This window comes from Nipponia nippon, unplaced genomic scaffold, assembly GCF_047370975.1.
Source record: "Nipponia nippon isolate SJK-2023a ecotype South Korea unplaced genomic scaffold, ASM4737097v1 scaffold_15, whole genome shotgun sequence".
In the NCBI taxonomy this organism is placed as follows: domain Eukaryota; kingdom Metazoa; phylum Chordata; class Aves; order Pelecaniformes; family Threskiornithidae; genus Nipponia; species Nipponia nippon.
Genome location: NW_028262331.1, coordinates 1142684 through 1156037, shown reverse-complemented (window position 1 = coordinate 1156037; position 13354 = coordinate 1142684). Strand labels below are relative to the sequence as shown.

Genomic DNA, 13354 nt, shown 5'->3' with positions numbered 1-13354 from the left:
CCCATGGCCAATATTTGAATTCCACGGTACATTTCAGGGACTGCACCAGTGTTCCTAATCCCTGACCCAGCTGTGAGCCGCTAGTGCCACCTGGAGTTTAATAGCTATACATAAAGCATGCCGAATCCCAAAGATGCATGCAAACATTTTAGCACACAGCCTGCAAGAGTATACATCCAGCAGCACCAATCTCTGTGCAACATCTTTGCACAGTGGATTTCATTTCCAAAGTCTGGAAACTTAAAAAACTCACAGTGAGCCAGGCTGAGATGAACAGAAGAGCTCAGAGCTGCAGGCACTGGAAACCTCAGTCCAAGACTGGACAGCAAAAGCCACCAAGTACTTTTAAAAACCTAATCTCAAACAAGTTTGGTAAGCACTTGAAAAAGCCCCGTCTTCAATATTTTTTCTGAAGTCAGCCTCCTGATTGCCCATACACACTGAAAAACCTAGATCAAAGCATATCTTTGTATCAATCACTAAGTCAAAGCAGGAAAACAAGCAGTTACTGAAGCAGCCCATACTGTTTCAGATACAAGCTGCCTCCTAATACCACTTGCCTTTGGATACAAGTGAAATAGAGGTATCCTAGACACCCTGCTGCTAAACTGTAGGCTCGCTTAACCAGTAAAGACAGAACAATTCAACTGGACTGCAGCAAAACTGTACCTGTGGAAGCAGAGACGCAACAGAATAATTTATACAATGTCAGTGGGGTCAGTCTTTAGGTATCATTAATCCATTCCCATTGTGGCGCCTACCACGAAAAGCACAGTTGTATTTCATAGCGCTACAGTAGGAAAGAACAAAGCAAAGAGCATGTTGGAAATACAGGGTATGAGCAGCTGAAGAAATCCAGGTCCCTGGAATCTCCTAAGCAAACAATCAGCTCTTCAGGGTTTTGAGTTTGTTTTTTCTGTGTTTTATTCCTGCACATTTAAGAGAAGCACAAAGGTGACCTAAAGCACTGCTAAATACAACTGTAACTTGATAGGGATAATTAAACTGGCTGTCACTGTGAGACATCATGTTTGACCTCCAAATATTTCAAGAAGTTAGCTGCAGTAAAACCATGATTCCCCCAAATGCCAGCCTTTGCTTTCATATTCGGCATGACAATTTGTTTGGCTTTCAGTCTGACCATCACTATCAATAAAATGTTTGGCAAATCAAAGAGCAGTGAAGACTAACGATGGTTAACAACGCGAATGGAGCACAGGTCTTTGCGCTATTGCTGTACTGACTTCGTAGCAGCAGGAAAATGTAAAAGATAGTCAATATCTTTGTACCTGCAAAGTAAGCACGGCTGATACAGGGGACACTGAAGGAACCCTTGTGGATTCATATTGGGTTTTTTACAGTCACCTTTCCTATTAAAACAGCAGCTTGAGACTAAAGCTAAAGGAGGATTTAAATGCACTTCCTGAAAAGTCAGAGAAGGGCCCAATGATCAGGAGCTCTGGAAAGGCAAACTTCACCATGTACAAAATCCTCCTGGTAGCCAGTCCAAGCAAAAAACTGTCAGCCCAGCAGGAATTGTTTTGAGAACCTACAAGCAACTGCAGAAAGCAAATGAGAACACATTAGGCTGTATCTACTAATCACCACAGGAAACATCAATATGAAAAGTTCGTTTCTATTTTCAGTTTATTTCACAACATCTACCTAAACAGATGAAATTACTGAAGCATTAACACAGCAAAATGAACCAATGCAAATATAACACAGAGCCAAATACTGTCAGCCTCTCCCCAGCTATATTTGTTACTTGGAGGCACTAAATCGTTTGTGCTGTATTTGTTTTTTTATGCAAGCCTGAACACTGATGGAAAGGGAGTCAGCATTTTCTCACAACATAAGATTGGCTATGACTTTAAAAAACAACTATTACACAGTATCTTTTATAAACGTATCTGCAACCAGGCAACTACAAGAGCTAACACCTATACAACCCAATAGGCGAGGCTATATTTAGCTGAAATTCAAGGCCAGTGCTAAAATAAAACCATTGTTTAAGCAATATTCAGTTTACCTACAGGAAGGTAAATTTGTCTGAAGGTGAATCAAAACAAAAAGAGCTAGCGTTACCCGTAGTCTGAAGGGATGCTGTTCAAAGGTAAACTTCTGTTATGCAACTACAATTCAAAGGCACAGCTTTCTCCTGAATCACTCGTACTGGTTTTTCCTCCTCTTGGGCTAATTACGCCCTCAGGGATAATCTTGAAAAGACACTGAACCTACACCCAAAGCAACCAGTTGTTGCTAAATAAATGGGATTATCTTTTGACTACATTGCACTTATTATTTTGGGAGGAATAGTGCTGAGGGAAGGAGGGAGTTGTTTTGTTTTTATAGCCATATAAGCCTGTCTTGGTGTGTTATTTGCAGACAAAAAAAAAATGTTATGACATGAAAAAAAGAAAGGCAGCTTCTCGTCTTCACTGTTGAGTGACCATTAAAGAATTACGTGAGTAGCAGAGGAAAGGGTGGGAGGGTTGTGCCAGCGAGAGGCAGTTTTAACTGTAAGGATACAGACACAACAGTCTGAAGTCTTTGAAACTGCAGATTTAAATCAGTAGATCCTACTAGTAGATCCAATGCTGGCACTACCCCGAATGTCGAAGGAAGGAATACCTACTTATCTGGATAATGAATTCCTGTCCCTGGAACATCACAAGGAAATCCAAGTTCTCTAGGGAGCTTGCCTTTGTGTCAAAAAAAAAAAAAAAATCATGGTAGGAAGGTGACCTTCCCCCCAGCACTGTTTTCATTTTCCAAATGACCACTTTTTATATACCATTAGAAAGGCACTGTTTCATTCATCCCCCAAACCAATACAGACTGGGTCTGAAAGTGAGCCAGTGTGAAATGCTCCCGCGACTACCACAGCACAACACAGAGCCCTGCACCACAAAAAAGCCAGGGCAGCGTGCTGAAAACCACCCGCTACTCCCCTCTCAGAAGTCAGTACCCCAGGCAGTCTGCCCAGCCCTTCTAGGGTTCCTGTGTCCCAAAGCAAACCCTGAGATGCCAGGGGGATTTGGGGCACCCTTCTATGGAGTCAGTGGTCCCTTTAAGCTCTCAAAACGGGGGACTTGCAGCAGACAAGCGTGCTCACCTCCCTGCTGCCCATTTCTAGACAGCCACGTCTCCAGCAGCCCACTCCCCCAGTCACTGCCACTCCTTGCTAAGCCTTTGCGTTATTCCTTCAGACTACAAATTTAAAGAATAGCTCTTTTTTTTTTTTATAGCTGTGCTAAAGTAATGAAAAAAAACCAACAACGAAACACATCAGATACTTGATGGGTAGAACGCAACACCAGTCCCCTACAAAGCTCGTGCTGAAGAATGGCTGAGATTCTGGGGAGCAAAGGTGTTGGGATCCCACAGCTGCTGGACTCACACAGAACGTGGTTAAAACTTCAGAGCCCAGCTCCACAGTGAGGTGCCTCCACTGCAATAACCACAAGTGCCTTCTCAGAAGCATCAGGAGAGATACAATCAACTTAGCAGGCAAGAAAACTGAACACACTCTTATCCTAAGAGATAAAACAAATGAGGCTAAACTCCCTTTCGTCTCCAACTGAGCAGCATTGGGGAGCTGACATCACCCTTCTCCTGGCTCTGCCACTCGGAACTCGGGCTTCTGAACTGCAGGGTTGTCAGTCTGGCTCTTCTCATGCTTGCCCTTTGTTTTAAAAAAAGGCATTAAGTTCATTAAAACTGTTCTCTACAGCTCATAGAAGAACTACTGATCTAATCATCTAGTGGATTGTTACAGTGTGAACTACATCCTTTTCTGGAAATAGAATTTCAGTAACAAAATCAGAGTTTGAATCTGAAATAAAAGCAGGGGACTAAGATGCAAAACAGATGTAAAGGTGATCTTTAAATCTTCTTTGAGAAACCTACTCTCTGGGAGCTAGAGGCATGGGGGACTATCATCTTCTCTCTCAAGCTGCCTTAGCAGAGACATTAAACCCTGCAAACTCCGATAGGCTCTCCACACATTATAGCGTGCATCACGCTGAGACGCGGTACCCAGCTTTGGCTTCTTCCTCTGCAACACTGAGGTACAAACAGCCCCTGCCTCATCTCCGTCCTGCCTCTGGTTAGAGCCTACCATGACCGAGGGTCCAGAGCAGTACCTTTAACATTAAGAATACCATCTTTCACTTGCTCTGTTAAAGGCTACCACCGAGACATCAAAGCCTGGTCTGCCGTCTGGTCTTCGCAGAACCTCACCTTGTTTTGTGAGTGCTTCTCTCAGAGCCGGGGTTATCATCTCTCTCTTTCCACCCTCCTCTTTCCTCCCAGTGCTCTCTTGAGTCAAGCTCGTTCCAACACCTCCTTCCTCGAGCTCATGTTCTCTCTGTTTAAAGACAGTGAATTGCAACCGTTTAGATTCAAGCATCACATTTTAAACACTGTGGCACAGTTCAGCCACAGACCCGCTAAAGTTAAAACTGACACATGAATTCTTGCATTCGTTTAATCCTGCATTCTATCCCTCTTCTAATTAGACGCTGATGGTTCAGTGATTTAGGACAGTAAATTAAAAAAAAACACAACACACGAGATTTGTTCTACTAACGCAGCAATAAAATTCTCTAGGACATTTTAAGAAACAAGGTATTTGAATATCATTTGAGAGTGAGAGGGACCCCAGGATTTAAACCCAAGTGTTTTACGATTGTACAATAATCTCATCTCTCCGCAGAAGGCAAACCGGAGGGAACAAACCATTTTGTGCCTGACACTCAATTGCCTGGAGGGACAGGCAGCTATTGTCCCTACTATTTGGGGCAGGTCAGGGAAGAAAGCCACATCGCTACAAGGAGTTAGCCCAGGAGTTTACAGAGTAGAAGCTGTGCTCTCCACAAGTCACCTAAGGCGGCAGCCATGTGCACCACCAGAATTCAGCGATCACCCAAGGCCCTGCAATAAAAGGCTGCTCCCCACTGCCCCGGAGGCAACTCCAGACACATGAGCTGCAGCATCCCACCTAAGCCTGGCTTCCAGCAGATGCTGCTTTATAGACACAGTTAAGCCCTTGGAGCTTACTTAAAACCAAACGCAGGACTATCACATATTAGCCTAAAGTTACAAGCAGGAGAAGCAAACCCCAGCACACACGAAATTGCGAATCCCCCGCTGTGTAGGTGTCACTGCTGAGACTTTATGGGTATTTATTGCTTCACGTCTGCACAAGGAAGCATGAACTTGTAAATAATTACTTTGATATTTTGTGCAACTTGTAATCTGTCAGTCCTTTATGGCTTTTTTGAAATATTAAAGGAGTTATGGATAAACAACAAACAAAAGCCAACAGAGGACATTTTGTTTTCACAAAATTGAGGCTATTTCACTTCCAAGCCTCTTTTGTGCCAAAGACATCAAGAAGTTCATACAAACGCTGCCAGTCTGAGTCTACCCACCGTTACCATCACTAAGGAAACCAGCGCTCTTGACTTGCCAAACTGTTCTTCACAGGGAAAGTAACGTAACCATTCCTAGACACACAGACAGGTTTCTTTTGTACTGAGCAACATTTCAGAAAATAAAGGTGTCTTAGAAGAAAAAAAAAAAAATTAGTTTTAAAAACCCACACAGACTCAAAGGTTCAAGGACAAAACAGAGTTCCTAATAAGCATTTCAGAAGGGAACAGGAAAGTAAAGCATTTAGGGACAGAGGTCATTACCTTTCCTACTCATTTTGAGTAAAACTTGGCTCACAGTTTCAGGGAGGTTGTGCAGGAAGGTATTTTCTAATGACCACTAACACAACGTGGTCCTTACTGAAGGGGAAAGCTGTTTCCATCGTCTACTTCCTTTCACTTGGTTTGCCGAGTTTTTAGGCAGGATTTCATTGGTTTCTATAACACTTCAAAACTTCCCTGAAAGGCTAGCTCTATGAAGTACTTGTTGGGTTTAAAAGCTCATTTCTTGAGGCTTGATCTTCATTTATCAGCAAGACACTTCAACAGTAAAATATTAATATTACTGGAAAAGCCTCATGCATAAGGAAGGAAGGAGATAAAAGGAGCTAAAATCTTCATCTTTTAACTATTAAGTCTTAAATAAAGAGCTTCTCCTCCCACAAGCTATCATTTAACCCAGAACTAGGGCCAGCCGTCCACTTCAAACTGGAAAGGCACTATCTTAGTACAGATTTGTTAGCTACTTAAAGCAAAATGCTACACAGGATTTACGAGTGGACACATCCTGGCCTATCTGCTCTACAATCTCACGCCAGGTTAATTCTCCCAGAAGTCAGTATGCGTTATGGAGCACATCGTAATTAAAAATGCAGCAATTAACTTAAGTACAAATGAGACATCCCACCCAAGACAGCCTTCAGCTACAGAAAAAGTCCTGCTGAATTTAACGGGTTTGCATTTCTACCTGTCTGTTGTGCCCGTTACTGCAATATCTGAGAAAAAGCACCTAAACATAAGAATAAGAAATAAAATTGCCTTACTGGCAGAGCAGAAACATTTATTTCAATAATCATTTTTCCCCTCACAGAGAGGATAATATTTTTTCCCTCCTCATCCTGATGTGGAAGCCTGTAAACAAAATAATCATTTGTTTTTCTCTGAACTGCAATACCTGACTTGTTCGGTTTGGCAAGTGATTGGCTTCAGATATTTCTTCTGGGAAATGGAATTCACAGCCCTGGGAGTTTTACTTATTTACTTAATAAACCTTTCATATTTATTATTTAGAGTTTGAGTGGAGTGAACAAAGTTAACTTTGCACAGAGCAAACTTCTCAAGTTCTGGTGATTTAGCAGAAAGCCCTGTGGTAAATCTAAGGCGAATTACTGTCTTTCCAATAACAAATCAAGCAAGTAGTGACAAGAGCCAGCTTTTCATGCCCTTGAAATACTTCACCGCGGAAAAACTGAAGAGTCATCCTCTGGTCTGTGTTCACAAACAAGAGAACTCACAGATCACAGGAATACACTCCAATTTCTTGGTACCGCAAGGCTCAGCACAGCTCTTGCTGCAGCCTGCTGGAGGTTTGGGGTTTTTTTTGCTACTGCCATTGAAGCAGACCTGAACAAAAGCAATTGAACCTCACGTGTAAGGACTCAGGATCACCTCCTCTACAGGTGAAGGCAAAAAAACCCTCTCTTCCCTTTTACTGCCATACAGGCAGCACAACAGACACAAGCAGCACACACTTTACGGGCAGGCAGGGGAAGCCCATTTTTGATGGGTCAAGAGCAGAGGGCATCAGACTCGTGCACGAACCTCAGCATTCCCTGCCACGGCAGAGGCGTTGCCGCCCCTTTGACAAGTCACAGTCAAGTGTTTCAAATGATTTTCCGCAAATATGCCTACAAAATTCATCCACAGCCACATTCAGCTATGGTCAGACTGTCCAACAGGCCATGCTGCTGCCACTTCTCCTCTCTGAAGCACTCTCTCCCTGTTTTCTGGTTTATTACATCAAATGCTTTTCAAGCTAAGATTGCGGGGGCAAGACAAAAAAAGAAGAGAGGCAGGTTCAGCGTAACAACTTCCATGCAAAAAAGTATTCCCTAAACTACCTTAATTTAGCATGCTTAGCCTCATGGCTCTATTTATTGATATGCCATAGCTAAAAAACCAAACAAACACGCTCCCCAAGAAGATTTTATTCATGGAAGGAAAATGACACCCAGAATATCCCAATTTTGACTGAACTTCTTTCCTACTTAACCTCCCAGTGGTGAAACAAGGGGGAACCCCTGGCCTTGTCACGATTTACAGCCTCATCCATCAAAAGGCTCCAGGGTCTTTTAACAAATGAAAGGCACAAACATTAAGAAAACAGTAATACATCAGGGCCTGGAGCCAGGACTAACAGAACCAGCACTAAGGGAAAATGTTGGCAAGGCTATCGGGAAAAGACTGCCTGGCAGCAAGACGTATTAGTAAAACTTTCCCAGGGGAGTCATTAAATGAAGTATTAAAGTTCATGAATTACATGAAGGAAGAGTTAAAGTTCACATCAAGCAGAGCTCTGGAAGCAATATTCCAGTGGCAAGAGGACAGCTAGAAAAGCTGACAGCTTTTCCCCTGGTTCAGGCTCAGCTGTCAGTGGCACCACAGGCAAGAACTGCACGGGGGTTTTTTTGGAAGTCGAGTAGGTATCAGGCTGCCCAGGAGATGGCACTCATTTCCCTACAAAGCAACCTTCCTGCAAGGCTAAAACACACGGGAAAAGAACAGGACAGGGAGGAGACTTGCACAAAGATACTCGAACACAAGAGAAGAGGAGCAGAAGACTGCTAGCGCACTGTGGGAGCCTTCCTGCTCCAGGTACAAAGCTCTGGCTGTCACAGCCCAACTGTAACAAATGGAGACAGAACTGCAGTTTGCTCAGTCCATGGACTAAACACTCTGCCAATCTCACAGCCACACGGGATACTCTAACTGCTGTCAGTCATCAATAAAAATGGCTTTGAGCATTTGCAAGGGAGCAGAAAGATGAATACTGGAAACTTGGATTGAGTAATCAGTGAACCAGCAAACACCTCAACAGCAAGAAAATCTTATTGAAAATGGCTACTAGAGTCTACATAATCACAGGCTACATACCCACGCCATACATCGCTGCCCAGTTAAGCACAAAAGCCTGAACCGAAGCAAAAAGCAGACAAGGGTTGAAAGCATGACAACTGAGAGACGGGGAACTTGGCAATCCATTACCTTGCCATAAGTGACACAGGAGGCGGCTTGATCAAAAGCAAAAATCATGGCATGTGTTTTCAAGAAGTGTCCCTAAAATGGGGAAAGCCCGTGAGAAGTTCTGACTGATACCAACAAAAGACCTCCGAAGCGAGACTTTTTTTTCCCCTCTTGGAACAGAAACCTTTGTGAACTTTCAACCGCGACATGGAAGGAAGTCTCCATCCACATCTGCCTTACTGTGCTGTAGAATAACAGAAGTTCCCTCGCGTTATTCTGAGGCAGCAGGTACGAGCGGCCATCCAAAGAAAGGATGCTATGCAAACAGACGTGCAGTGCAGCCCCCCCACAGGGAATCCTGTGTTTTCTTTTGTTTGAAAGGTCAACACTGAGATTTTTTGGACATTCACAACAGCATTTTAAAGCCCAAACTCACGCAGACAAGTAACGAGAGAAGACTTATGCTGCTATCCAACTGAATCAGTCTGAAAGGGCACTGTGCATCTTCTGTGAAACGCAGAAGGATAAACGATCCCACCAACATCCGTTTTCTTGTAGGTTCAACATCAGCCAGAATCCTCAAAGACAAAAAAATTCCCAGAGCACAACTCTAAAAATGTATCTGCAGGGCTACAGTGGGGTTTAAGATTGCTTCACTGAGCTATAACATCGGTGCTCTGCTGTAGGGAGGTTTTTACAAGGTGTCATTAAACCACAACTCCATTTCATGTACTGCTGCACGATTCTGTCAACATTTGTTTGATTTGGGAACCTTCCTTGGACACACCACAAAGACGACTGATTTTCAAAGGAAACAAAAGAATCAAAACTAAAACCATGTGTATCTCCACCCAAAAGTGACTAGGTTATATTTGAAAACTGGACCATATATTCACATTTTTATTCCTTTCTTCTGTGCTGCAATAATCACAACTAAAATCCAGGTAACATGATTTAACAAGTGTCCTGAAAAGCCCAGCCTAAAACCAGTAAGGTTTTCCACTTCAGTCTTCTGCTTTCTCACACACAGAGCAAGCAGCACACATCCTTTCACAACGTCTTGCCATATTTTGCAGGTTTTTTGGGTTTTTTTTTAAATGGCTCTGTAAAAGACTTCTCCACTCCATCGTTTCTTTCTTTTCCTTACAGTTTAGGACTAAAAGGGCATTTCATTTCAACGCCAATCTTTCAAGTGGTCAAAACACCATGCACACATTTAAAAAAAAAAAAAGAAAGCGTGATGAACTTTGATTCTGTAATCATTTGCTGTGTTTGAAGAAGCCTCCAGTCAACCTGAGCTAATACCAGCTAGAGATATATTTCCTAGTAGCAATATCTGTTGTGGAAAAGCCAGCCCTTGTAAGAAAAGCTGGCTGGACTACGGACTTATTTTGTATTAGAAACCCTGAATGCCGTCCATAGGAAGGAAGGCACCCCGTGCATGCTGGCGCACTGACACAAGTCAGACATCAGCAAGCAGCAGTCGGTTCTCATATCCGCCTTCGAGATGCGGCTTTCACTCGTCTTCAGAATTCTTGTAACGCGGGAAAGCGTCTAACCATAAAAATGTTAATACAGATTACGAAACACTAGGAAAAGTGTCAAGCAGAAGAGCTCCACAATTTTCCCAGGACCGTGAGAGTCCCAAGCACAACTCCCCACTTGGGTCGGTCTTCCCAGGAAGAGCATTTTGCCAAAGACTACGTGCAAGCTCACAACCAGCAGAAGCCAGCGCTAACTGGAGAGCGGCACGGGAAAGTCCCTATTTGCACCTTCTCTACCTGCCTCCTCCCTGAGTGGAAGCTGCATACAAGTCTTCCAAGCACCCACAATAACAGTTTTGGTCCGTAGGCCATTCGATGATATGCATCAACCAGCTTTTCAGAAATATTAGATGAGAGGCCAGGAGATTATCATAATTATTATTAAAGTCAAAAGGAAATTGCCTAGTTTTTACCATAATCAATCTTCATTGACTGTAAGATAATGTAAACTAGTCAATTAGGAAAACAGACCAAGACAGATATCCCAGAGCCCTGCAGAGCATGCCTCAAGACCCAAAGCCCCACTTTCCAAAATTACAGGCCAAAGAAGAGCCAGAACTGACTGGGTGCTTCATCCTCCCAAGGAGGACATGGCACAGTTCCATGCACACAACCACACAACTCCTTTTCCAGCAAAGCCTTGTGCTTCACACCTGGGTCTCTTCCGCACGCTTGTTTACAGTAAATGATATCTAACAGCACTCCTTTTTCTGAAACTACCGACCCGTTGTTGTTTCGGTAGTGCTGATCACCAGAGGGACCCAGCCCAGATCAGCTGGGTCAGAAGGAACCCCTACACGGGGATCACTGGCTAGCACAGACCCAGACCCAGACCGCCTTGCCATGAACCACTGGCACAGAGGCTCCGGCCATGCCAGCAGCAAAAAGGAACATCATTTCCTCATGCAAAAGCTTAACTGTGCTAGTAGGAGAAAAGTCCACAGCATGGTTTGGCACACGTATAAGTACTCTGTGCAATACAAAACCAGTTTACTGTCATGTTACAGTGTCCAGCTCCTTCTGTAGAGCTGAGATAACACTGCTTCCATTCTCTTATCCCACACTCTTCTCTTCACAAGGCTTTTAGGAAAGGCTCCATCTCTTCTGCATATCCACACCACCTAGCAAAATGCAATCCCCATCTCAAGCCAATCCTCTGCAACCCACAGCAAAACAGGGATGTCAGAATATCAGCTCTGACACAAACAAGGAAAGGTGGATACTTTCCCTGCTTTGGCAGCCGAAGTATCAGGAAAGGAAGCAAAGTTGTGCTGACCTTATAATGGGAAAGAAAAAGCAGCTCCCACTGTCCGTAACTGGTGCTGCCCTTCACACAGAGGGGCAGGACACTGAACAAGACAAAGACTGAGAGCCACTTACAAACTATACCGACCACTGGGCAGTCACAGCAAATAAGAAGGTGGTTTGATGGGAGGCTGTGTATGGACAGACTTACTGCCAGCTGCACTGCTGAATGACCAGTCTGCAGGGTTTGTCTAGCAGAACATGGATGCATTTACTGTGCCTCATAACACCTTCCCCAAACGTATTTATTTGGCAACAGATGCTGTGCTCCCACAGGGCATCCTTGTGCTACTCTCTCCTTAGATACAGCAACGACATCAACGGGCCACTTCCTCCACGCTTCTCCCAGTAATTACCATCAGCAGATAATTACTCTATGCATTGATTTGTGGACTTCTGTTCAACTGTGTTATTTGGCTAGCAAGAACCTTAAAAAATGCACAGGAAAAATAAACGCCTGAGAAATGCAGCACAAAGTTTGTAAGAAATGGTAAGCAGCTGGGCTGGACTGCTGCAGGCTAAACCCTGATCATCTCCAACAACAGATGTGGGCAAGAAAAGGCTGCAAATAAAAAAAAAGAGGAAGCCCAATACTCAGGGAGACTTCAGACTTCCAGAATTGTTTATATCTATCAGCTCTGCTTCATTTACTGACTAATTTATAACAGACTAAAGAAGAGCAAGGGATATGGGATCTACCACCCAGGGCAAAAATAAGAGTCTTCATCCGTAGATCTCAAAGCCCTGTACAAAGGCTTGTCAAGGAAGCCAGTATCATACCACAAGTCAAAGCCAGAATGTCCAGCCAGAGGTTATCGTTAAACTATTTTTTTCTTTTATATTTCTTTTTCATTGGGCACTCCCAAGTCTTACACAGAAAAGGTAGGCTTCCAGATCTCTTGTAATGTTTTTTATGAATTGTAATTCTTTTCAATAGCCGAGGCTTAGAAAAGAAAGATTTGAACACAGGAAAAGATGAAGTGTCCCTGTGACAAATCCAGATTTTAATGCTAGAAGTAGTCCCCAAGCAGTTAAGTGATACTTCTTAAAACTTATTTTAAAAGTGAGCCGTTGCAGATAAGAGCACATCTTTCCTATAGGAATCTTTCACCCATTAAAAGTTAGAGAAAGTTTTTGGAGACCTCTAAATGTGCACATCATTTTTAGCTGTTTCTAAATCGGACAGTCAATTACCTCAGCCTTACTCAATTCGGTTAAAATATGCCTAACAATTCTTGCACACTCTAAAAAGTTTCTGCCTGTAACACAAAGTTGCATACAACACGTTGTCTGTAAACCTTATACCTTAAATACCTTATACCTTAACGCTCACTGCTCCATTTCAAATAAAACTCCAGCCAACTGCATTAAGAGTTTCTTCTCCCCGTGCCAGCAAGGTTCGGTCTTCCATAGCAGTCATACGCTCACAAAGGGCTCTTAGGAAACATTGCGATTTACGATGCCAGTGGTGGTAAACGGCTAACGTAGGATGACTTTTAGGGACAAGTGCCAAAGGGGATCAGGAAACCTCCCCCGTGGCAAATGGACATAGAAGTAACCAGAAACTTCTTGAACATGCTCTCTAGGACATATTTTGTTTCCTGTAAACTCAGTCTCAACCTTGCTCTCTCGCACACACCCCTCCTCTGTATTTACATTGCAAATGTGACTATCAAGATCATTAAACTTTTTGTTTCAGAAAACAAGAACATTAATCTCAAAATTGTGTCAACAAAATATGCCCATTTGATTACTTCCTAACCCATCCAAAAAAAATCAGGATATTATTATTACTATTACTCATGCCTGCAGTTTATAAATATG

General features: G+C 43.2%; 1 protein-coding gene across 8 annotated transcripts in view; it reads right to left on the bottom strand.

Annotated features, from left to right (window-relative positions):
- The window catches only part of LOC104012424 (S-adenosyl-L-methionine-dependent tRNA 4-demethylwyosine synthase TYW1), a 110076-nt gene that overhangs the window by 85416 nt on the left and 11306 nt on the right, over nt 1-13354 (bottom strand). For all 8 annotated transcript variants that reach the window (XR_015703504.1, XR_015703506.1, XR_015703507.1 and 5 more), the window contains exon 8: nt 4246-4372. Coding sequence is in view for 3 of the 8 variants with exons in the window: in XM_087751965.1 (XP_087608091.1) it covers nt 4246-4372 (127 nt within the window). In the remaining 5 variants the exon portion in view is untranslated. The remainder of the gene's footprint in view (nt 1-4245; nt 4373-13354) is intronic.